At 36.6% G+C, this 27,727-nt stretch overlaps 2 protein-coding genes across 2 annotated transcripts; one reads left to right on the forward strand and one right to left on the reverse strand.

The window, feature by feature from the left end:
- Nucleotides 1–351: 351 nt before the first annotated feature.
- Nucleotides 352–7,518, reverse strand: LOC105227175 (actin-interacting protein 1). The gene is made up of 8 exons (XM_011206391.4): nt 7,281–7,518; nt 6,689–6,810; nt 5,251–5,341; nt 2,665–2,928; nt 2,004–2,602; nt 1,477–1,932; nt 1,265–1,415; nt 352–1,198 (listed from the first exon to the last, which is right to left on the reverse strand). The coding sequence occupies exons 1-8, from the start codon at nt 7,312–7,314 to the stop codon at nt 1,089–1,091; spliced, it is 1,827 nt and encodes a 608-aa protein (XP_011204693.1). The 5' UTR covers nt 7,315–7,518; the 3' UTR covers nt 352–1,088.
- A 693-nt stretch (nt 7,519–8,211) lies between these two features.
- Nucleotides 8,212–9,263, forward strand: LOC105227173 (GPN-loop GTPase 2). Its single transcript, XM_011206390.4, has one exon. The coding sequence runs from the start codon at nt 8,307–8,309 to the stop codon at nt 9,222–9,224; it is 918 nt and encodes a 305-aa protein (XP_011204692.2). The 5' UTR covers nt 8,212–8,306; the 3' UTR covers nt 9,225–9,263.
- The last annotated feature ends 18,464 nt before the right edge of the window (nt 9,264–27,727 follow it).

A 27,727-nucleotide genomic window follows, 5' to 3' on the forward strand; every position in this document is an offset into this window, starting at 1 on the left:
GACGCTGCCATGAATATTTTCGTATTCATATGTGTCACCTTATGTTATGATCCTAAATGTATGCAACGAGTATTTATGAATTTACTGTTATAGATTAGGGTGAGAAATTATAGTTATAGTTATAGTTATGTTGCGATGTCATAGGACTTGTCCACCTTTGGTCCAACGCTGCGTAACTTAGGTCCACCTATCAAACTAGTGGCGCAAGCTGGCTCTGGCTCTAAAAAGTGATTCTCGCGCCTTTATGTGATGACTTCTAGGGAAGCGGGATGATAACTGGCTCTAACCAATCAATATTAAAAACCAATCCAATAAATGTTTTTGATCAATTTCAATATTGAAACAGAAACCTTTAATTTTTTGCAAAATATTTTCTTTATTTTAGTTTGCGTACGCTTGCGCGACAATATTTTTACAAAATTTCACGCAATATAATTTTTAATATTATAATGCAAAATAAATAGTTGTATATGTATTACAAAGATGTTATATAAATGAAATTTTACACATTTATTCCTACACGACGATAATGTAAATTGTAAGATAATTGAATGATAAATGATTGGCTGCCTAAGGGTTAAGACCAAAGGGTTCTACAATCATACAAAGTATGGGGTAAGTAAATTGCTGTTTTTCCGAAAATAAAGTACATAATATCTTGTACAAATTAATACAAATACAACAAGCTTGTTAAACATACTACGTTTAGCAAAAAAAAAAAAACACAGACTGTCACTATAGAACTTAATTAGAGGTGGCAGAAATAATAATACATGTTGTAGGCTCATTTTTTGGCAGCTGATAAGTTAGTTGTTACAAATGGGCGCATTTGTTTACATGTTGGCGTTGCCGGCGGGATATTGAGGACCCACGACGGTAGTACTATTCAGCAAAGCTGCGTTTGTGTAGAAAAATGCATAGAAAAATCTTTGGAGCCGCTGAACGACTTGCTACTGCTAAAGTATATACTTTTTAAAAACATTATAAAAGTAAACAAAGCAAACGGCGGCTAATGTGTGGTGGTTAGTCATAATCTATTAAAGTAGTCGTTGCGTTTTTCCGCTCCTCCTTAATTTTAAGTTTTCAACTTAAATAGTTTCAACTTCCCATACTTTGGTATTGCAATCTTGACCAGTAGAGATCACAGTGTTGTTGTCCAACCAGACTAAGCGTGTAATTTGCGATTGAGGATGAGCATCTGCAAAACAATAAAAATAAAAACAATTTTAGCTTGGCTTACAAAATTTAAAGCATAAATACATACTTTTAATGATGGTGTGCTTGGCCGGATTGGCTACAGACCAAATAATAATGGTAGTATCCAGCGAGCCACTAGCAACCAAAAGCGAATTTGGTGACCAAGCCACTGTATTGACACGCGCATTGTGGAAGCCCCATTCCTTGTTGTGCGCAAGCTAAAACAAGAATATGACATGAGCAGCTGTTACATAATTTCCTATCCACTCATTTACTCACATTATACTCTTCGACGGAATAGAGTATGACTTTGCGATTGGCATCGCATGCTACCAAATACTTATTGTCTGGCGAGTACGAGCAATCGGTTACCGGTCCCAAGTGCTGCAGCTCGATTTTCTCTTCCAAAGTGGTGCCCTTCAGCGTGTACACATGCACCTTGTGATCGTCGCCGGTCACTGCCACATCCAATGTTTCGGGGTTGGCCGAAATCGAGCTTGCCTCATACTTGATTGGTAGTGAGAAGACCTTTTTATTGTCCTGTACAAGTGTCAGTTCTTTGACGCAAGCGAGTGCGATTATATTTTCGTTACGGAAAATCGCCAAACCACGTGGTTGGCAATTGAGTTTGACCACGTAGTCGGTGTAGCTGTTGCTTTCTACGCTTATTTGACGCAGACTGTCATCGATGCCGCAGGTGTAGACGAAATCGCCCCAGGCGACAATGCCGTTGATCTGCAAACAAAAAAAAAACATAATAATAAATTAAATGTAATGCAACAAATATTTGTAACGCATGAATTTACCTGATTGCCATGGCCGGCGCCACCAATGCGGTCATTCACACCACTCCCGGAGTTCCAGTTCGTTACCACGCCATCGTGGCTGCCCGTATAGATGGTGCTGCGATCATCGCTCAAACCGAGCACAGTGATTGGCTTATTATGACCCTTAATCACACGCAGCGGCTTCGACGGGTCCTCAACATTCAAATAGCTAATGTTACCCGACAAAGATACGGTGAGCAAATGATCGCCTTGCCACAGGCAAGAAACTTGTTGATCATCAACGGTGGTACCCATTACGAACTCGGTGACTAATTCGCGTGTTTCCACATTCCACAAGCGGCAAGTCTTATCACCGGAGCAGGTAAGCAATTGTGTGCTATCGGGTTTCCATGCCACAGCATAGACGCCACCCTTATGTGCAGGACTACCGAATTCGCCAATCAAATCAGAGCTGGCGCCATCGTACAGGAAGACTTTGCCATCGAAACCGGCCGAAGCGAAATATTTACCGTTAGGTGAATAACGTACAGCCTGTACGAAACGCGAATGCTCCTGTTTAGTCATTTTGAATTTGAAAGGTGGACCCTCGAAGATGCCTATGGTGTTATCTTCGCTGCCTGTGTATAAAAAATTATTATAAAAAAGTATAAGTGATAAAAAAAACAGTTGTTTGTTTTACCGGTAACAATACGGAAGGGGCGTGCTGGACGAAAGTCGCAAGAATTGATCGGTTTCGATTGACCGCTAATTTCACCGACCGAAGTGCCGGTTTCAGTCATGAAAACATGTCCGAAACGTTCACGACCCTCACCGACAATAACAATACGCTGATTGTCTTGCGACCAGGCGATGTCCTTAATTGGACCGCCAATTGGTTGATATTCACACTTCAAGATGTGTTCCTTGTTCACGGTATCCCAAATTCGTATTTTGCCGGAGGCGTCTGTAAAGAAAAAATGAAAATTTTTCATTTGAAGAGAAATTTAGTTATTGTTAGGTTAAATTTTTAGATTTACAATAAAACTTATAAAATTCTACTTTTAATATTACTTGCGCGCTTGAAATTTTGTAAAGGTTTGTTTTTGTTTGTTATTAAGTTATGCGCTTGTTATCTACCTATCAGAACGGCGTCACTGATAACTGCGTTATCGCGTATATAAAATAATCGAAAATGCAAAAATATTTTTTATCGCTCAATTAGGGCCTTTAATCTTGCATTACTCTTCAAAGCGGCAAACAAAACCAAATATAGCTCTAACTGCAGTTCTAGGAAAATGAATAACTTGCATTTTAACGATCGGTTTATATGACAGCTATACGTTGTCGGGGTCCGATCTTAACAATTTCTTCGGAAATGGTGCTCTTATTTTAGACAATAATCTGTGCGAAATTTCGTCAAGATACCTTATTAAATAAGAAATTGTTTTATACAAAGACTGGATTTTGAACGTTCAGTTTGTATGACAGCTACATATATGCTATAGTAGTCCAAAACCGGCGATTTCGACAAATGAGCACCTTCTTTGGGAGAAAGGGATCTGTGCAAAATTTCAGATCGATATCTTATAAACTGAGGGACTCTAATTAGTTCAATATTTTATAGCATCTCCGGGTTTTCCAACGTATAATTAATCAGTAATCAAATATTACGGGAAGACTATGTATAATGTATGTAAGCTTGTGCAGTTGCTTCCAAGTATATATGCATGGGCAAGTGTTTCATCTACCCTGTCTGTTTATCTTTGCTTTTAATGTTTGTTCTCATACTCAACTATGTTTAACAAAAACGTTAACTAAATACTTAACTGTTAAATTGCAATAAAAAGAAAATTATGAATGAATATAGGTAATAAAATCTTTGTATGCTTGAGCGCATAGTAAACCTTTGAGGGGAAAATATATAGAAAGTAGCTAAATAAATAAAACACGAACGGTACAACAACCGCTGAGCTGCGCATCAATGACTCACTCATCAACAAAAAGCAGCGTTTGAAGCACAACAAAGATAAAGCAGCCAATCGAAAGCATCATCAGCAAAAGAATGGTGGCTGTTGTTTCTGTGCTACGATTCAAAACGGCGACGTCTAAGTGCTGCTGCGACGTTGTTACATACAGATATCAACAAAAGTTATATGTATGCATTAATAGCAAGCGTTTTATGCTGGTTAAGCGCAGTAATGCAAGTTCTAGCTATGGAAATATAAAGGCAATGCAATTAAGCTGCATAGATTTTGAAGCGAAGCACATAAGTTCGGCACAAATAAATGCACAATATGAGCATTTTATTTTATTTAAAGTTATAGTAGCGACATCGCATTCACTAAATCGGCGAATAATCATTTGTAGAGCTGTAGTAACAAAATACTAAATACTTTCAACAAAATTCAAGAAGAGAAAGGCTGACTTGGTAATGATTAGGCGTTGAAAAATTTGAACAAAAGTAGCAAATGTGCTTATGAGAGCGTAACGACTGCTACAACAACGAAAATTAAGATAAAAAGTCACACAAAACAACGAGTTTACATACAAACAATTCAAAAGTAACTGTGAATTTCAACAATATATGCATTTTTTGTTGGAAATCATTGAAATTTTTAGTATATGTAGATAAAGAAATAATGATATAAATATGTGGTTTAAAGCTACAATTGAAACTGATTTTAATTTTTTATCATTATCGCAATAGCATTTATAATTTATTAACTTCTATGCACGTTTACACGCTATGAAGGCATAATAAAATGGCAAAAAAAAATATTTCCTCAATCTAACTTTTATCAGCATTCAGGTATATGCTTACATTTGCCGATACAAGCGTGAGTCACACACGTATTTTGGTGTTAAAATTATAATTATGAAATCAAATGCCAGCAGTATAACCCATATAAGGTGTTAACCAAGAGAAGTTGCACATTAATTATGTATAAGCAGACTATGTAACAGATATCAAAGCAAATTGTAAAAAAATAGCTTGTGAAACAATAAAATAAAGTAAATGACAAAAGATATACATAATCATATAACTGGATACTTGCTAGCAACATTTATAAACCCACTTTTATTATTTTTGTTTAATGATTAATGCGGCTGTGATGCTTTCAAACCAAATGGTATTTGGTGGATATTTATAGCACATACATCTAGTATGTACATAAACTGCACTAAGCTAACAAATACACATTACATTAGCTGCCATTACACTAACAATGAAAATATACTATGTATATAGAAACGTGTGTTTATAATTTTATCTGTATGTACTTACCGCCAGATGCAATGTAGAAGCCACTTGGCGAATATTTGGCCACATTGACGGCGCACGAATGCTCCGTGTAGACATCAGCGATGGCTGGATTCTGCCGGCGACAATCAGTGCATATAACCGTAGCAGTTTCGAGGAAAAGCACACAAAAATAAAATTTAACAACAACAACATAAAATGTTGTCAGTGGAAAATTTGTTGGTTGATAGAATTGGACAAATGGACCGGCAATTTTTGGTGTATATACAGGCATTGGTTGGTTGTATGATTGCGTGTGCATCCAAAAGCAGTCCACACATTTCATTTTAATTTTAGGCCAAAATAAATGTGTGTGCATGTGTTGTAGAGCAGCAAATCGGAGCAAATAAAATTAACGTTGAAAAATTAGCGATGACAATGTGTTTGTTGTTGTATACAATTTTTGTTTGCAAGATGTTAACAGCCGATGTGCAGGAATCGAAGAAAAGCATGAAAGTAGAATGAAAGAATTTTGTATATTATCATAGAATATTTTGATATACATATTTAACATTTGAAACATTAACATTAGGAACAAAGTATGTATTAAGAAATCTTACTAGAAAATTTTATGAAAACAAGTTCTTGTATGAAAAACTTTTTTTTTTTGAACAGATATCTTTAAAAACTTGGTTTATTTTCCAAAGTTAGGCTATAGTTTTGGGAGACATTTTTCCAGATCGGACCAGCATATCATAACTGCCATACAAGCTGAATGATAAAAATCAAGTTGTTGTATGGTTTGTATTTGTGAAGGGTAATTTAACGTGTTTTTCTTTTTTAATATAATTTTTTCATAAATACATTATAAACATATATTTTTCCCGTTTTCATTATATGACTTATTTACGCCAAAAATATTTTTCGTTAAACAAAATTTGAAGCTTCTAGCGATGAGCATTTGTCCGCGATGTGCGTGGGATTTACTGAAATAACATTTATTTATATACACATGTACATATGTATGTAAATAAATTGTACATATATATTCACTATATGCATATACTCTTTTCCCAAAATGTTTTGTTTTTCTTTGTGTTGCCTGTATTCTTACTTTTAGCCTTACTGCAGATGAAGATAATTTGTTAAAAATAGAAGAAACAAACAAATGAAACCGGGAACACCATTGGAATCAGTGTTGGAACACTTTTCTGCTTGGCAGCGAAGCGTTTAATAAATTTTCATTCGAATGCAGCTGCCAGAAGACAAAAATAAACATTAAACACATAGGCGCTAAATTTGAGATGGGTGTCGGAATAGCAAAGAGCTTGAGTATACATAAGCGTATGTATGTATATAATGAAAATTATACTAGATATAAATGTATTTTTTGTTAGAAGACAGACATAAACTAAGCATTATATCTAAACGTTATGATAATACATCATATATAAACTAGCATCTGAATTGTAAGTCAACTCACCTCAATATTTCTAATAATCACCGAATTTCCATTAGTGTAGAGGAAATTCTTACCTTTAGGATCACCACCCAATACAATAGGTTGGCCACGTTGGGTGCGTGGCAAGGTGGCATATATGAATTCTGTATGTGAAAAGCGCAATGATAAATAATTAAACACAGTTTATTTAAGTATTTCATTGTTTATGTGTACATATGTGCTATAATTAAATTGTATGAACAGCGGGCGCTCAACAGGAAGTGGCATATTCATAAATGTACAAAACACAAGCACAGTGATACACACACGTATATATTTGCTCATTTGTTGTCGAAGGATAGCGAGGGGAGACAAATTATAGTAGCAAAAGCCGGCTATATGTCTATTTATCACTCGCATACAAATAAAATTGTTGTACGTAATTCACTGCTTCCGCTTTATGTTCGTAAACGTATTTGCATTAATTTTTGCCCATATAAGCACATATAGTGCTTCATCGGAACATATTGTTGTTGTCCCCGCTATAGCCCCCCATTCACCGATTGCGCCCACTGACTCATACTTTTTTCGCTTGATATGCTTTTTTTCAGCAAAATATAACCGGCCAACTCACTATTTTGATACGCTGGCTTTTGAGGTTGTGCCATTGTTGCTCCTTTGAAACACTAAACTTCGTTTTATTTACTGCACTATATAAAAACTAAAACTGCTCTTTGTTAGAAAAATTATATTTTTAAGCTACTATTTTGCTGTAAAAGAATTGATACCACCAAAATTAGACCGAACAAAAGTGAATTAAATTATTCGCCTTGCCACAGTGCAGTGTTGCCGAAGACTGATTGAATTCTATGTGAAGCAGAGTTGCCTGCCGAGAATTCTCAAAATAAAACGACAAAATAAGGCCAGACTTAGTTTGGCTACTTGCCGGCAGGTGTCGTAGCTCTCACATTGAAAGTCCGAAATTTTGACTTCCATTCTAAAAAGTTTGTTTATTGTTTAATATCAAAAACAAACAAATTTTTCTTGATAATATAGTGAGTTCAAAAAAAAAAAACATAAATCCCTATCGATGTCCACCAATCTTTCCTACAGCAATATCTTCAACAATATCCAGGAAACAGTGCATCTTATATATACGTTTTCGGGTTGGTCACAAAAGACTAACTCACAAAAAACTGTCAGTCATTCGAATACGTCAGCCTAGAACTAAATAATCCTACCTTCAGTTAATTATTAACAAATGTAACACATTCTAACATTCAAGACTTTATTAAATTTATATGTAAATTATATTATGTATAAACATCTATTTTGAAGTGTAATAATGTAATACAATTAGTTTAGTACCAATTATTTAATAAGTTATGAAGCTGATTCTGATTTTTTGTATTGTTAAGGTTTAATTGTAATATACTTTTCATTAATAATAATAGTGATAATAATAATAACAATTAATACAAATCTATAAATCATACTTCCAATAGTCTCCTCCATCTAATTTACTTTCGGAACGCTTCCTATTGGGAACCGACTGTCAGCTGTTTTTGACACTTTGATTTGTTTACAAAATTGTAAACAAACTGTTTCCAATCTTATTTGCTGCGCTAAATTATTATCCCTATTAATATTTTGATAGAAAATGTTGCAAACACCTGCGGTGAAATTCGTGAATCCACGTTATGGACAACTGATCATTGGTCCGCCTGGTTCTGGTAAAACTACATATTGTCATCACGCTTACAACTTCTACAAAGAGCTGGGACGTGAAGTCGGCGTGGTCAATCTTGATCCAGCGAACGAGAATATGGAATATAAGCCAATAATCGATGTAATGCAACTTATCACAGTGGAAGATGTTATGGAACAATATCACCTAGGTCCAAACGGTTCACTAATGTACTGTGCCGAGTTTTTAGAAGCACATCTCGAAGATTGGTTTCTACCAGAGTTGCGCAAGGCAGCGGCAACATGCAACTACTTTCTATTTGACTGCCCGGGACAAGTAGAATTATACACACATCACACTGCTATGGCGGCTATATTCGCGCGTCTGCAAAAGGAAGGCTACCACTTGGTTACAGTAAATCTCATTGACTCACACTACTGTTCTGAGCCAACGAAATTTGTTTCAACATTGCTGCTCGCCTTAAATATGATGCTGCGTATGGGCTTACCGCATGTGAATGTGCTCTCAAAGGCCGACCTCCTACGCAAACATGAATCAAAATTGCAATTTAATTTAGATTACTATACAGACGTATTGGATTTGAAGTATTTATTAGAGTCACTCGATGATACACCAACAATGAAGAAGTATCGCAAATTAAACGAAGCAATCTGTTCGATGGTGGAGGACTATGCATTGGTGTCATTTCAACTGCTCAATGCGCGCAGCACAGCGAGTTTGCTGCGCTTACGGAATCACATCGATAAGGCTAACGGTTATATATATAAGGCTGGCGAAGAGACGGCGGTTAATGCGTTAATGGCATGTGCAGTTGGTGCGGAAGCAGAGTCGATGCGGCAAGCACATGATATTGATCCGTATGTTACATGAGTTGAATGTAGTCGAAAATTTTAATATAAAAATAAATAATAATGTATTTTTCAACAAAAGTAGTATGAAAATACCCAAGTGGTTTCAAGAGACACCAAACTAAATTTCAGTATTATATACATACATATTATGTATCAAAGTGTTTAATTGGTGTGTTTGAAAGTTGTGTGTTGCACTGCAAGTTCGTGTTTTACATAATTTAGTTTTGAACTGGAAAATTTGTTTTTAAATTTGTCAGCGCCTTCCAATCAAAAACCGTTTAACATTCGTTGCAACGTAGTAAACAGGAAAACACAACCATTAAATGTAATCAAGCCCAAGCATGTCAAAAAGACAAGCTAGTGACTGCAAGACATACAATGTAAATATGTGCTTTTGGACACATAAACACAGTCACTTTTCAGTAAGTTTTAGCAGCAATCAACTCAACAATATTCCTTACAAGAAAGCACAAAGACATTAGTAAGGTGTGTAAGTAAGTACGGTTATTCGAGCAGCTACTGCTTAAGTTTCAGAAAAGTCAGTAGTAGTTACATATTTACAAATGTAAACGCTTACACACATACACATATGACAGAAAATGCATGTTTAAACCTTGTATATGTTGCATTACAACAGGACACACCTTTCAACGAGTTGACTTGCATGCATCCAACCGTCAAGCGGCGCTAAGTCTTTGAAGCCGCACGCCATCGCTTACACTTTGTTTTGCCGGGCACATTATCATTTGTAAAATCAAGCACCACCAGCGTCATAATAACAATAAAATGGGCAATATGACTCGTTGCCGACTTTAACAAAGGAAGTGGCCAATGACGTGCATAAAAACACACATATACTAAAACACACACATGCTTCGCTAAAAAACATGGCAGGTTAAACCCTTTCATTGACTTGGCTTGTCGTCGTTGAATCTCTGCACCTGACAGTGACTTAAGCTGTCTTTCACAATGCATATTTATGAACACTGTCTGCGCCTTCATGCGCCATACTCAGTTGCATGTATGTGTGCGAGTGTGTGCATATAAATAGCTTCCATCACGCAATTTGGTTATTAAATCCTTGTTGCACATTCAACTCAGCCCTCCAGCTATGCATCAAGTTTATCCACCTGTCGCCTGTTTGATTCACATTCATTGCATTAAAGCCGATATTTAAATGTAATACAACAAATACACCAACAATAATAGTACTATGTGTATATGTGGCAAGGGGCGTTGCACATTCATGTCGGGGGGCAAAGTGCATAAATATTATTTAAGTGGCAAATAAAAGTTGAACAACTCAACGTATAAAATTGCAACATTTCTTAATTGCACAACATTACAAGCGGCCGAAGGCATGTCACACACTTGCATACATGCGCTTTTTGCTACTTTACATATAAGCATATATGTACATATATGTGTATGCATGTGTAATTGTGGGCTTGTGTGCGTGTATTTGCTTATGCAAATGCAGTTTGCTGCACTTAATGAAATAAACACTGACACGTTCAGGTATTTTGCTGGCGCAAAGTGTGCGCCTGGCAATATGCAATGTTTTTGATAACTGCAAAAAGCGCCAAATATTAAAGCTGCGTGTGTTGATTTGAAAGTAAAAGAAGTAAATAAAAACACGCCGAAGCTATTATACCCTTCACAGCCGATTTTTAAATTAATTTTGTTTGATTAGTTTGTATGGCAGCTATATGTTATAGTGATTCGATCTGCAAAATTTTTTCGGATACTGTAGCTTTGCCTTGGATAATAATCTATGCCAAATTTTGTGAAGATATCTTATCAAATGAGGAAGTTTTCCATGTAAGTGCTTGATTCCAATCGTTTAGTTTGTATGGCAGCTATATGCTATAGTGGTCCGATATCTGCAATTCCGACAAATGCGTTGATTCTTGAAGAGAAAAGGACGTGTGCATAATTTCAGATCGATATTTTAAAAACTTAATGGCAAGTTCGGACATGACTAAACCGAGTCGGCTAATTATGCTGATGATAAAGTTAAATCCAGTCAACGAAGTAAATTTGGTCCTCCCTGATGTATTATTAAGATTGAACCAACTGTAGTGAGGTCAGTCCACAAAGCTGAAGAGAAGTCTTTCAAGGTCACATAAGAGTATTGGCGGTCTAAAATGTTAGACAGGACTTTGGTTGGAATATAAATCCACGATAAATAGAGCAGTAGTTGCTTACCCGACAAAGACCCGCCAGTCCTTGGCCGGAAAATTAATCCGGGTCCGTTTCGGTTACGTAACCCCACTTTCCGGTCTTTGATTTGTAACAAATGCTTGTGGTGGGTCTCAAAATCTCATCTTGGCAATTGAGAAGTAAAGTCCAATCTCGACGAACAAAGGCCAAACTCTACAAGTCATTCATCATCTCCGTTGTTGTTGTTATAGCGGCAGAATTCTGCGAAGTTGGCAGTCCTTGGCCGAATACAATCCCATCTGTTCCGTTTACCTGGACCCAGCTGTCATGGGAACGGACTGTCATGCTATATGGTGCTGAGGCACGGAGGATGAGAACATCTGATGGGTCGGCGTTCCGAGTTTTCGAGAGAAAGGTTTGCGGAAGATTTATGGTCCTTTGCGTATTGGCAGTCATAAGCGGTTCCTAAGTCAATAAAGAAGAAGACTTGTTGTTCGACAGTCAAAAAAGTCTGTTTAACGGAGCTCTTCGGCTGGATGTATACACATTAATACAAGTCGCGAGAGCCCATCTAAGTCTTTTCCTTAGCGAAAAGCCTTTATCACGTCACAACTCAACTGAATTAAGGGGCTAATAAACCCATAAACCTGCGCCACACTCCAAATTTGCATGTCAGAGCAATTACAAAGAGATTTGAAAACAAAACCCCGCTTAAAAAAGCGTTGGAAATTCATAAACGAGCCGAACCGCTGACGTCTTATGAAACCATACAAGCTGAAATGAACTGCTGCTCGCCGCATTGGCTTTGCTTGCCTCCTTGCACTCACAACCGAGTTGTAGAACGACTTCCGGCTCAGCCAACTCATGACATAATTAATGAAAATTAATTAAAAGCATAAATTTCGCACTTAGCCGCTGGCGGTTTTGCAAATAACTTGGTAAACAACAGGATATGCAACAACAAAAAGCAAGCAAAAAACACTAAAACAAAACAACAATACTCATAAGCAATAACAATAGCAAATTGTTGCAACGCATGACTAACGACGGCAACATTTCCTTCGAAGCGACGGCGAAGAAGCAGTCGAAGAAAAAGACGGTAATGAAGAAACGTGCGCATAAAAGAGTGTGAGAGTCTAGAAGGAGGAGTGAGGGGTGTGTTGGAGCGCAGTTATACGTTTATATGGTAGTCTTAATGCACTAATCTAATAAACACATACTAGCGCACATAGCCACCATACACGCATACACACATACATGCACGGTAGACACATAAAAAGCTCAGGCGCCTAAAAGTCAACTATAAAAAATCTTATTTATGCCGCAAATACGCCGGTGCGCACACACAGTTGCATACGAACACACACACACATGCATAGACACTTCCTTGTTAGTTTGTTTGGGTGTATGTACGTGGTTCCGGCTGGCTGTTCCTGCACCTGCATAGTTGAGTTGACATAACGACTTGGCCTGTTTGCCATTTGCAATTACGCATTAATTCTAAAACATCACCCAAAGCACCAGCGTCAGCGCCAGCGCCGCCCCACAAGCATAATCGACTGTGCATGACTTTTGTGTGGGTTGCTTGCTGTTGTTGTTGTTGCTGCTGTTGCACGGCATATTGCATTGCAGTTGCGTTTAGATGGGAGGTAAAACAAAAATTGCATGTGGAAATTGTTCGCATTCAAATGCTAACGCACACAGCGGCGCAAAAAACACAGGCAAATTACAAAACTAACAACAAGTGTGGTCGCCGCCAACGCCAACGACGACGATGACGACAACATTAATTTATTTAGTGCACTTTATGACTAAACACGAACCTCACCAAACCACAAATGCTCGTTGCACTAACCCACCTGAGGTGGGCAAATGTTGTTGTAAATTTGCCTATACTTTGTTGTTGTTTTTGTATTTTGTGTTCTTATTGTAAATTTTGTAGTTGTTGTCGAAAATATTGCTGTTTTTGTACATGTTCTTGTTTTTGTAATTTTTTGTTGTTGTTGTTGAAAATGTTTATGTTTTTGTAATCTTTATTTTTTGCTGTTATATCGTCAGTTTGTGATGTTTTTGTTGTAAATTTACTGTTGCTGTAACTCCTTTTTGTTGTAGTAATTGTTGTAATGTTTGTTGTTTTCGTAATTTTTGTTGTTGCCTTGCTGCACTGGTGGCTTGGGCGACGCAAATTGCAACACTGCATACCTAGTTGTCGCCTGTGTGCTGTCCAACTAACCGAACAACAATCCACAGCGCGACATATTACTGGGTCAGATGAGGCAGCGGCGCACAGTGGTGTGTTTCACACGAAATTTATAAAATAAACAGCACTGAGTTATAAAGAGTTCTTCCGATAGATCTGTGATCCGATAGATCATATTACTGTTGAAATGTCTGTCCCTAAAGCCATAGGAACTCATTTCTTCTAGCGCGCCGCTCCATGATTTCTGATCTCGTCTTAAGGACTTCACTCACAACTTCATATTCGAAATGTTACAGTCTTCGAACGCTTCGTGGTACTATTTCATATAATCATCCGTTAAGATAGGTCTGCTTTCGAACGAACTCGTCATCTGCATAAGCAGTAGGCTCGTCTTCCATATATACATATAGTTTTTCTTTGTGACATAGTCCCGGAGAAATTAGCCATTGAGTGATATGGTAAGTAAGCTTGAGCGCTGTTTAAAGAGGTCTGTTAATCTGTCTGAGTATAAGTCCTTCAGTTTTTGAGATATCGATCTGAAATTTTTCACACGTCCTCTACTCCCTTAGAAGCTGCTCATCTCATGAAACCGCGGATATCGGAACACTATAGCATACAGCTGTCATACAAACTAAACGACCGGAATCAAGTGGTTGTATAGAAAACTTTCTCATTTTGCGAGATATCTTCACAAAATTTGGTAAAGATTATTGCTTAAAGTAATGAAGCAATATTCGAAGGAATTGTTCAGATCGGATCACTATAGCATATAGCTACCATACAAACTGAATGATAGGGGTTAAGTGCTTGTATAGAAAACTTCTTCATTTTAAGAAATATCTTCACAAAATTTGGTATGGATTATTATCCAAGACAACATTGGAATCTCCGAAGAAATTGTTGAGATCGAACCACTGCAGCATATAGCTGCCTTACAAACCAATATCACAGATATGAAACACAGAGCCACAATTATATAAACGCACTTAAACTGTGCCTACTATCGTGCTGTTTGTTGTTGCCATCATTACCTCCGTTGTCGCCGCAGAAGTTGTTGTTGCCATTAAAACAATGGAAACCTGTTGGCATTCGGTACTAACTGCAACAAAGGGTAAAAATGCAGTTGTAAAACAAGCAGCAAGGCAAGTGAACAGAGCAGCAGGTAAGCACCAACAGTCTAGTCTGAAGCCAAAGCAAATAAATCCTTTTACTCCACCAGTTGCACGTTGCAAGCTGGCCACCTAATGCCACACCACACCAACTTGCTTGGCGCACTCATGCATTGTTGCCTTGGCATTTCCGTTTGGTTTGCTCGTTTTCGCATTTTTCTTCACGTAGCCGCAAACTTAGGCGCACTCAGTGGGGTATTCGCAAGCTTATATATTTACGTAGTTGTGTGATTACGCGCTTACATATTTCGTACTTACAAATTTACATACTTAACCGATTGCTTACGTACTTATACTGTTACCTTGTTGCGTGTGTGTCTCCTTCTGAACTTTTTTTTTTAATTTTTCCTGCCTACTGCTTCGTTAATATACACGAGTGGGCGACAAGCAGCATTGTGGCTTTTTATTGCAATTGCTGCGCTCACTTATTGTTGTTGTTTTTCTTGCAGTAAGTTTACAAATAAGTATACTTACTGTTACAACTAAGCGCCATTGTTCATTTACCTCACGGGAAATGTGCATTTGTATGCATGTGTGTTCCCATTTATATGCCCGTGCCTGTATTTATGGCTTTTATCATTCCCCATGACTTCGCCTTGGCTATATAATGCAGTGTTGCTCCATTTGGCGCATGCATGTCACTTGTTGTGCCACTTGCACTCCTTCCAGCCCACCACCACCACCGCCGAGTTCGCTTTGCATTTCTTAATTTCTGCTTTTCCAAGCGCCTCCACGCTACCCTCGCATTTACACTGTTGCTTCCTTGTTCGCCTGCATTTGTCAGCTGCACTGTTTTTTCGCCAGATAAAACACATTATCATAAATTATAATTAAAATTTATATGTCGACATCATAGGTGGTCGGGTGAGTAGGTATGTCGGCGTATATTATCACACACATGTACACACGGTTTGCACTGTTGTTATTTTTTCTGATTTTTTGCTTCAGCTTAAGTCAGTGGGTTTCATTGTGGGGTCACCCATTTTGCTTCTGGCTCCCAGATGTGCATTTGAAATATGTTTATTGTGATATTTTTAATTGTCGGCTAAATAGCAGAAATTACACATTAGCGACCAGATAGCGTGTGAATACATACCGTTATTTATTGATAAGAAATTTTTGTAACTGCATTCGAGAACATAAAATACTCACAGTATGTCCTTGATTTGGTGCTCCTGGTCGTTTTCGTAAGAAACCAGGGGCCAAGCTGGCCAAATTGGTATCTTCTGATGTGGGCGTTAAGTCTCATAATAATGTTAGAGCGTAGCTTCATTATGAAATATAATGCCAGCTTAGATTTTCCCTTTCTCTGTCATCACCTTCAACGGTCTAAATGAAAAACTTCAGACCAGAAAGCTTTAAAGTTAATTCCCAATATTACCGCAGTCGATGGAACACTCCAGTTCTGAGAGTATTCGACGCAGTACCTGCCGTGGAAAGCCGAGGAAGAGGCCAACCAATTCTGCGGAATGACTGGATTTTCGATAATGATGTAGAGAGGGAGGGATATCTAGGGAGCAAAGAGCTTCGAGTCGATAGAGTCAGGAGTGGATGGCAAGACCGTTAGGACAATAGCTCTAGCGGTCGGGTGACTTACGAGTATATCCGAGCCATATGTCAGAGTATGGGCTTTCTGCTTACGGGATATGTGTATCTGAAGGGAAGTTAACGCGGAAGGCTCGGTTTGCTCGAACATTAGAAATCTCCGAGGATAAGGAGTTTAGCTGGACTGACGGATGATTGCTGTTGTTTTTGTATCGGTTGAAAACATACCTGAAGTAGTTTAGAGGAATGCTGCCAGTTTGATACGCCGTGGTCAGATAAAATCCGGGTCTGTTTCGGTTATGTAGATCTGAATATCGCGGGAACGCACTGATGGACGATTAGATGTTAGCGGTGTGATCTCCACTAGTCGGAATACCGATCAGTTAGGGTTATTTGGTATGTGCGCGCAAGGTTGTTTAGGTGGTGAAGCGTTTAATTGCTTGAATTCTGGATATGGGGTTCAACCCCAGGTCACCAATGCAGGAGCAATATTGACGTACCAGTTGATGTTCGATTTCAAATAAGCAAAAACATATGCTGGAACGCTCCTTCCAAAATATTATTTTTATTTTAAACTTTTGGCTTAAATTTACAACGCTAGCAATGGCAAAAACTTTAACAGACTTAACTAAACGATTAAGAGTACGGCAAAGGAAATAAGCAAGCCATATAAATGAGCACTGACGCTGCTGATAAAGGTAAACGAATATGGTGTCTATGTGTGGGTGTGCAACAACTACATATAACGAGCAAATCATTCGGCACTTAAAATGCTATTTAAATATGAATAAACACATAACGGTAAGGTAGATATGAAATTGGCTATGGAAAAGTCGAGTGGTAAGACATGGCGGATACGTAATATGAAGAGGCTTTTACACAGGCAAATACTGTGTGTTTATATTTGGTTGCATAGATGCATGTATGTAGCAGTAATAACAGGTTGGTAGTTCCATGTGACTGAAATGCGCACACACACAATCATACTTGCTTATACAATTTACTTTAGTATATATGTATCTGTGTGTAAGACTGCTAGCATGCGCCTAAGTATTTGTTGAAGTGCATGATTTTGGAAAAATCAGCCCATTTAACGGCAAGTGTGGCGAAATTGTAGTGGAGTGGTCATTTTAGTGAGAACTCTGCTAGCAAATTGTACATGCAGAAAATTGAGGAAATCAACTATTATGCCAACATACAGAGATTGCTTGATTCATGTGTGTGTGTGTGCTATGAATTTCATAGCAGGCGCATAAATGAACGAACAACTAGCATTTACCGGTAGGCAGGCGCTGATATTTACACTAACACTAACCGTTAGCCGCTTTTATGCTTTTGCTCAATTTTTTTGTTATTTTTTTTTTAAATGTGCATTTTACATTTCATGTAAGCACTGGCTCTTGACTAGTAATTTTTGTGCTGAAAATTTCCGGTTGTTTATTTATTTTATGTTATGCAAATGGGCATATGGGAAATAAATAAATAAATAAAGTTAAAATTCTCTTGAAACTGGCTGCCAGTTGTAAGTAAGTGATTACGGCTGAAAGCTGATCGCCGACGTATACACATACATATATAGGTATGTGTGGGCTAAATGTTATTAAGAAATACTAGTATTTTAGTTTAGTAAGTTTTCAGCAGGTAGTAGGGAACTCCACTGATGTCCTAATAAATGCATATGAGTGCTTTCGGTGAATGAGACGGCTGAATAGGTATGCAAATCCATTTCCGTGTATTACATGCCTGTCTAGAATAGCTTTCATTTGTAATAAATATGTAAATATTTAAAAAGTAGTAAATAAAATAAAATTTAGAAAATAAAAATAAATAAAAAATGAGTATATTTTTGCCTTAATATGCATTTCTAAGCCTTTTAGCAGGCATTTTTGTATAATTTATATTTAATTGCTAGGGAATTTCGCAAATGTGTTATGAAAAGTCATGAATATTGTTTTGAGCTATGCAAAGTTCATTAATTTGATAACAAAAATATGTGGTTAGTAATTAGTAACATATTTATTTTTATGTAAATAGTATTAATACAGTACAAAATATGTTTGCAAAGAGTCTTCGCTGGCTGTTGCTACAGGAAATTTTAAAAAAGTTTAGAAATTCTTCTATAAAAATATTGCTTTAGCTCTTTAAATTTCGACACTAGATTATATTGTGAAATAACTTATACGAAATTTAGACTAAGCCAACATTTTTTATATTTAATGCCTACCTTTAAGCGCTCTCTAACACGTATTTGAGTTTAATGGTAACTACAGACCTTTTTATACATATTTCTAATAGAGTATTATATATAAAATAATTTAATGTAAACTGAGACTGAACCTACATATTTTAAAGCATACCTTCAGGCGCTAATTACCACTTATTCCAGTTTTGATAGTAAATATTGTATAAATAAAATATTTTTCAAGCTTTAGAAATCTCAAGAATATATTATATTATCAAATAACTTATTCTCAATTATGAATAATCTAAGATTAATATATACCTTTAGGCGTACATTATCACGTATTTGAGTATTTACCAAAAAAACATCAAAGAAAATATTTTTCTTGCTTTAGAAATCTCAAGAATATATTATATTATGAAATAACTTATTCTTAATTGATAATAACCCGACATTTTCTATTTTTAAAGCATACTTTTAGGCACTCATTATCACGCATTTGATTTTTCATATCAGCTTAGTTATTGGCATTTACTTTTGGGTAAAAATAGATTACACAGGACATAAAATTGCTGCAAAAAAATCCTCGTTAGGTGTCGCTAAAACGTATTAAATGCGTTACTAAAGTAAAAATTAAAAAAAACATAATCTTTACAGTAAAAATTCTGCTGTGCGTATTTAAAATTCCAATGCGATACTATGTTGTGCAATAACTTATTTGAAAATTAGACTAAACCTACACTTTCTTATTTCTAAAGCATACTTTTAGGCCTTCAGTATCTCGTAATCAAACTTTCATGATAACTACGGTAGTTTTTGCGTAAACATTTTCTGAATGAATATATTTCTCTGGCTACAGATATCTCAATACTATAGTATATGTGAAAAACTTATTCAAAATTGAGGCTAAACCAATTTTTTTCTATTTTTAAAGTATACATTTAGGGTTCAGTCTCTCGTATTTACATTTTCGTGTTAGCTACAGTCATATTTCGGTTTATTTTGTGCTTACAGTTTGTTGTAAAATCCTTTTGATAAAGTCTAGATAAAAAGCTGCCGTCAAAAAGCTCTGAGTTGGCTTTCGGTCTCTCTGAATGACGAAATTCGACTAAATTTTTCTGAGGTTCACAAGTTATACTAGGTAGTCTTTTAAATAATAACAATACTTAAAGTGAGATCTCAAATTTCACTAAGCCTACACTTTTTTCACCAAAGCACCTTATACCTTTCTCCTTATAACTTTCTTCGTACAAACTTATTCACATGCAAAGGGAAGTACACTTATCACACCAGCAAGGTTTCATCAAATCATCGTCATGTGAAGCATTCCAAGGAATTTTCAAATACTTAATATGTTAGCTTGCATCATATTTCGGCACAGCAGGCAATGCAATAAAAAGAACTCATAAAATAGTAATAACGAGTAATCGAGTAATAACAGCAACGGTTCGAAGGCGAGGCTAAACACAGACAATATTTGTGTATAAAAGGTTTTGGGGCAGGGTGGCACATAGCTTGCAGCAACATGAAAACAATAAAATATTGAAATTTAAAGTTTACGACAATACAGCGCAGGCAAAATTTATACCCAATAAACATTGACGAAATTGAGTGAAAATTCCAAGACGGTTTTAAAAACGTTATTGAAAAATTCTTATCTTATTTTTAGAGAGTTTTCTTCATTCTCTCTACTTCTTGACGCCTGCATATAAAAAAAACTAAAAATAAACCGTTTTCACTTCATTGAAGGGTATAGAAATCAAAAATCGCACAAAATCGCAAAAGCGATGGCGCAATTGAAAAGCATTTTGTAGCAACAGCAGTTCAAATCAGGCACAACATGACGACCATTTGTTGCAGGCAACAGTAACCAAAAGTCGACAACAATAACAATAACAACAAGGCGCGCTGCAGCCGAAACAGCAGTTCAATTTCTGCTTATTACACAAAAGTGTATTGAATTTCAAAGCAAAAAGCCAAAAAACGAGTGAATGCAAGCAAAAAACGCTAAACGCAGTTGTTGTAAGCAGCGTGTGTATATTTTATATATGAAGCAGTTATAAGATTGCGCTTGTGTGCTTGAGTTGCAGACATTTCAACACAAGCACTCGAGCGCAAAAGCGCACAACTGCATGAGCGCGCGCAGTCCACAAACACAAAATGCCAACTGCAAGTATAAAACGAGCACACACGCACACACATACACATGCATAAAGCAATTTCACTCAATACGCGCGTAAGCGGCATCAAAAAGTACATGTGAGCGCAAAAAAATGCAGAAAATAAAATAGAAATAATGTGTATATAGAGGTTAGGCGCCAAGCAGGCAGGTATGCAACTCCCGCGGCAGCGCGTTGACATGGCGTATGAGCAACATACGTGGTGAGGAAGTGGCTGAGCTTGCGTATTAAAAGAGTCATTGGGAAATAGCAGGTGCTTATTGCTGAGGAGTGAGATTGTGTGCGCTGCATACACCATTTGCTACGTGCATTCAATACTAAATACCAGTACATGCCACATGCTGCATAAGCCATGTGTATATGCTGCATGTGTGCAGTAATAGGAGCGCGCATATGCGTCATTGCATAAAGTGAAAGATGGCAACAGCTGTGTGAGCATACAAATTTACTAGCAAATCGGTAGTGCATATGAACATAAAACGCAAAAAGCGGCAGGCGGACACGTGTAATTATATTAGGGTGGTTCATATATGAATTAAGGTTTCTGAGTTAGCTTACTAGGGAAAATTATACAACATTTCCGATTTCGATGATAATTTCATTTAAAATTGGTGTGAAAAACTTGTAAGCAAGTCAAAACTGGCAAGACCTGAGTCAAATTCTTTTATACACCTGTCTTCTGAAAAGCTATTATAACAGAAATAAGTACACCCGTAATGCAAAGTTAGCTTCTCTTATAATACCTCTAACTACCTTCAACTACCTTGCACTCATATATGCTTGTATCATCAGTACGACTGTTGCATTCAATTGGCTCAGCATTCTCTGCATTTAAGCTTTAGCTTTGCCAGCGTGTGTATTTTTAAGTTAAGTCACAAGCGCTCCCGGTTGACTTCTAACTGCTTAATAATGCTGATATTATTCTGTTTAGCGTATTTGAGAATGCATTTTCAATGGATTTTCTAACTTATTGAGAGAAATTTCTGCATTATCAGCGCTTTGATGTGTGTTGATGTGTTCACTAAATATTGAACAGCGTCTTTTTCCTGCTGGAAATGTATTGTATTTAGAAGTTGGTATCCTCTGCGCGGTTGTCCACTGGACAATGGGCGTCGCTACTTGTAATATCATGGTCTCAAGCTGCTTTTGGGCATAGTCATGACATTGCAGGCGGCCATCATACAGCGAAGGCTGGTGTATTGCTTCATTCATGCTTTTATCGTAGACTGCTTTATAAAACTAAACTCAGAAGGAAGTGAATGTGGGAATACAACAGCTATTGTTAATGAGGTATCCGACGATAGGTAAAAAACGCTAGGCATATATCTAAACTCAATATAAAGAAAACCGAAAAAATGAAGCGGCCTCGGATATTGGACAAAGAAAACCCTGCGAGTAATAATGATTAAAAAGAAGATGAGTTTTTGCCTCTACTGAGCAGATGGCCGACAACTCTGGTAACAAGAGAGTACTCCAGAAGAAATTACGCAAGGAGGGGCTGAAGGCTAAAGCACGATACAAGGTAGCGGCAGAGATACTCCTATGTAGCCGACTCGAAGGCAAACTCAACCAAAAAAAAAAAAAATAACAGAAACAGTTGGCTTGAGCCATAGACGAGTTGGAAATTTGCTCGGCGAATTTTGCTATACGAAATTTGTCATTTGCGAATCTCTTAGAGGAACAAATCGTTGAAAAAGAGCAGCGTTTAACAGAGAGCGAATAGAGGGCAAAGTCCCAAAGCAACGCCAGCAGACAATGAGATTACGAAGCGACATCTGATCGCGGCGCTATTCAACCGTAGATATCCGTTAGGGCAGATGTCGCAGAAGCGCAGGAAAATAATGGAGAAACTGCATCGAAATTCCAACGCTGCCTAAAGCAAAGGCCATCATACCTCGCGTGGTAGATTCGGAACATGCGCTGCCGGTGTTACAACGTCAGAATCCGGCCAAAGTTACATCCCTAAAATGAATAAAGAGGCAGATGAAATTGAAGGAAGCGAGTACCTTCGTATCAAGAAACGCCAACCTGCCGACGGCAACAAAAATACGCTGAGGAAAGAGGAAAAGTGAAGAGGAGAAGGATGGCAGCATAAAAGAGAAGGCGAAGTGTTTTAAGGGCCTTCTTAAAATTCATTACTTTGTTAAAAAAAGTCATAAAAATTTAAAAAATAATTTCAAAAAATCATAATTGTCTACAAAATTTCGATTAAATACAAAACTCATACTAATAAAGCCAACACTCCAATGTGTAACGTGAATAATTCATAATTGCATTCCAATTAAGAATGAAACTCAACACCCAACAACTTTTGCCAACCCGCTGGGAATCTGCACTACTACAAACAAATAAACGCACATATGCAATAATACTGTGCAATATATTGGCCGTATATTATATGCATTTTAATTCTTCGCTTTTGATTGGAAATTTACTAAATTTCGCCGCCAAAAGCAACTAATTTACAATTAAAATCGTTGCTGTAATTCATGTGTTGTGCGCAACAACAATAACAACCACAACGCTACACACATAAGTAAGCAGATATCAGATTACACAAATCATTAATGATTGATGTGAAATTAGGGAATTTTGTACAAATAATAGTGAATTTTTTCGATTGGCATTTGGCTTGATTATCTAAAGGGCCGGCGGCGGCCAAAAACTTGCGCTGTTTTAGCAATAAATTAAGCAAATTTTTCAATGCCAACAGATAATAAATTGTGCGAAATTCCAAGCGATTATGCAATGAACTGATATGAATTTAAATTAATTGAGTTTAGGGGTGGCCAAAGCGCAACTGCGGGGTGGGAGGCATAGCAATTAAATGCGGTAGTTAAGCAGATGGAATTTTAACTGAAAAGTTAATGGTAAATATTGCAGCAGAAGCGCGAAAATATGTTTTTGGGAGTGTGTGAAAGCTTTTTTCGAAAGTCTTTTCTGTTTGCTCAAGCCACTTATGAGATATAGAAGGAAAATATTGAAAGGAATAAGATACGTATGAGAGTAATTTTTAATTAAAAAAGATATTTACTCAAGCAAAAATCTACGAGTACAACGAAAGCAATTTACAGTGGCTGAGCAATGTGCGTACTGCCGGCACTTAAGCTGCAACGCAATGACTTTTGAAACACATCACATCGCGGCGCTGGTATCACCTAAACAGTGGCCAGGCACGGTGCACGCGTTTCTTATATAGAACCAGTTGGCGGCCAGCTGCCCTAGAGTCACTGCACGACTGTTAAATAACATCACATCGCGGCGCAAGTGTCACCTTAACAGTGACCAGGCACAGTGCTGCGTTTGTTTTATAGTGCCAGCTGCCCTAGAGTCACATGTTGTCTGCGATCTGAAATGGATTATTGCCTTCGACAATGTTGTTAGTTCCGAAAAAATTTTTTGGATCAGATTAGTATAGCATACAGCTGCTAGATGAATGGACCCATCAAAATCGAAATAAAAGACTTTTTAAACCCTTCCGTGCAATAATGTATAATAAGAAATGCACTTGTGAATCCTGTTTCTCTCAAAGTTTTAAGATGAAATTTTAGGTCCAAATTTTGCTGGTAAATTTAAATAATTAACCAATATATTTATTACAATTTTTTTTTAATTCTGCGTCCCGCAGGTGTTCATCTAACGGAGATCGGTGCAAGAAGAAGCTGCACGTTTGCCGTTTTGTCGATTCTAGAAAATGTTTCATAGTATATACTGAAAATATTTTTATACTGCCAATGCTTGTGTTGTTATTATTGTTTTCCAACTGACCGTTGCACTACGTTTTCTGCAGCATTTGCTAGCACCAGCGTGTTATTTGGTTGCACACCCACTTTGGCTGTATTTCAAGCGACGAACTCAATTTGTTTTGAAAACTGTTGCAATGCAGCTCGTGTCGACGCTGCGAATGGCGGCAGCTGTTGCCACGCTGTCCGCGGCCACAAACAGCTGCTGTTGGCCGAAAGCTGCCAGTTATGAATGTTTTTGTTGCTGTTTTTGCTATTTTTATTAAATAAATAAACTTTATGCTTATGTGCATTTATGTGCTGTTGGTTTGTGTGCTTGCTCAATTTATTGGCCAGAGTAATGGAAATTTGAAGAAAAAAGATCGAGTCAGTTTTCAACGCAACAAAATTTAATTTCACGCAAACGTAAATGCTTTTGCGCAAATTTCACATCTAAGCGCCACAAAGCACTCACAGTGAAATTGTACAAAAAACAAAAAAAAATGCAAATAAACTCGGCGTGCAGCATGGCGTATGAGTGATGCGCCGTCGCATATATGAAAATTTCATTAGAATTGCCGACATTGCGGCTGCATAAATATGCAATATTTACTTTGGCAAATTAATTTTGAAGTGCATAACAAATGCAAACAAGCAGCGACATTGAATTAATTTATGCAAGCGCACTTCTATATGCATACACAGGCGCTTTTATTTGCCGCTGTGTGCGTGCATGTGTAGCATGCTGCATTTGTAAGAAACAATGCTAATAATTGCAAGCGTTTTACTTATCAGTTTTCATTTGTGTGCGAAAAATTATAAATTCATAATTCATTAGCACAATTAAATTGATTATTTTAAGTCAAAATGTATGTTATGAATGGAAGCGTAGATAAAAGTAAGTAAACTGGCGCACGAATTTTGGTTGGGGCGTATACGTAACTACTTATGACATCAATACAATGTTTTCTTATTGTAGATATTAATTATTTAGCGGAATGTAGAAGGCAAGTAAAGCTTTAAGGTAATTGATGAGAGCCGAGAATGCTTATATTTATTACGGGCCTTATAATCACTGGCAGGTCAGAAAAAATATTTTTTTTTCGAGAGTTTTTTCACTTCATAGTGAAAGAAAAATAATTTCATAGCAAAGAAAGCGTTATTTAAAGTAATTTAATAAGCGTTGATACAAATTTGAAAAATTTTGAATTTTTTACCCAGTAAGAGAGGAGCCATATTAAGAATAACCTCCAAAAAATATGCCTGGCGGTGAGAAGGATTTTTCAGCTTAAATAAATAGAATTATTTCAATTGATAAAAAAAGCTTCGAAAGTCTAAAAGTAGTTAAAAAAAGTCAATAGAACAATAATTTTTAAAGTTGGTCAGTGCGTATGAGAACTTTTTTTCAATCTTCAAACTCAAAAATTCAAATTTTGAGTAAATGGAATTACTACAAGTATAATTGATAAAATTAGCTTCAAAAGTCTTAACTTAATTAAATACGTCAAGATAACAATAAAATTTCAACATTGTTCGGTGCGTATGAGTAACTTCTTTTGATTCAATCCCTAAATTGTTAATATTTTACGCAAATCACATTAATACTAATGTTAATAAGTATGCCGGAAGTTGGAAAATAATTACTTTGAAGTCTTAACACACAAAATATTAAAACATTGGTGGGAGCATACGAGAGATTTTTTTCAGAATTTTTGTATTGTTTTTTTTTTTAATGCAACTTAAACAACTTTAAAGTATAACAATGATGTGTGCGCTTTAGTTGATGGCTCATTAATCATTTTAAGCGTCAACATGCGAAATATTAAAATACTGGTTGGCGGGTATGCGTAATTTCTGTGAGTATCTTAAAACTGTTTTACTTTTATGCAAATGAATTTACCGTAACTGATGAAAATAGCATCAAGAGACTAAAATTACTTATTTCAAGCCCAAAACCGAGAGCATGAAACCAAAATTTGTTGTAAACTCACGAAATATTTATAAAATGTTGTTAGGGGCGTATAAGTAACTTCTTAGAGAATCTACAAACTGCTGTTTAGTTATGCAACTAAATTACTGCAAAGTATGCTAATGATGTTAACGGTTGAATTGCTGACATATTAATTCTTTAGGCGTGAAAACGTAAAATATTCAAATGTTAGTAGAGGCGTATGAGTAACTTTTTTGAACATCTTAAAACTGTTTTTCCTTTTATGCAAATGAATTTACTGTAATTGATGAAAATAGCAGCAAAAGTTCAAAACCGAGCGTTTGAAGCCAATATTTCTTGTAAACTCACAAAATATCAAAACATTGGTAGGGGCGTATGAGTAATATTTTGTAAGAATATTCAAATTGTTATTCTTTTATGTAAATTAGATTACTTTCAGTGAGGCTAGTCGCTTGTAAAGCTTGAAATTAGTTATTGCAAGTACAAAAACAACTACTGCTAACAAAAATTAGTTGGGCGTGGGCGAATTAGTGACTTTTAATATGTCTAGTTAACACAATAACACCAGTAAAGAAGAAGAAGAAGAAGTTAACACAATTATTCCGCTGTTATGCAAATTTTATTATTACAATTATTTTAATTAAGCTTAAGCTTCAAATTTATACTATAACTAGAAACATAAAAGCAAATTTTCAGTATTTTATTCAAAACACGTGGCGTATGAGCAACATTTTAGTAAAATAAACTTAATGTTGAGCGTAAGTGAAACAGTTAATATTAAATTAAATAAGTTTTTTTTAACTAAAACTTTGTACAAATGTATTACATATAATGTGGCTAGTGAATTCTTGAAAAAATGTGCAAATGTTATATGCCCAACACTTGCGTAAATTTTCCGTGGTGTTGTGCAAATACAAACATTGCTGGGCGGCTGCACGCTATGTCAATGCAAAAGACATTAAAACTAAAAACAGCAAAATGTTGGCAACGCGACAAGCTGACAGTGTGTAAATTGTTTTAAATTTGCCACAAAATACACATGAATGAATAAGTAGGCGAAAAAAAGTGATACAAGCATAAACACACACACACACACACTCATACTGATGTACATGCTCACACCAATATAAGCATGCTTTTGACCGATGCCAAAATCAACAGTGTGCTGGATTGCGTTTATCGCATATTGTGCGGGTATTTGCCACACACTTACAAACAGAACAACATACAACTACACTTAAATATATCAACTTTTGTGCTTGTATGTTGTTGTTGCAACGCTTTCATTGTACTCTTTTTTGTTGCGCGTTTGGCGTGTTGCTTGCTTGCTTGGGTATTTGTTGCATGTTTGCTTACGACAGCATGAGTAGCGTATGTGGTGTTTGCCATGCTTCCACATGCACACACACA

The sequence above is a fragment of the Bactrocera dorsalis genome, chromosome 5 (assembly GCF_023373825.1).
Source record: "Bactrocera dorsalis isolate Fly_Bdor chromosome 5, ASM2337382v1, whole genome shotgun sequence".
Taxonomy (NCBI): domain Eukaryota; kingdom Metazoa; phylum Arthropoda; class Insecta; order Diptera; family Tephritidae; genus Bactrocera; species Bactrocera dorsalis.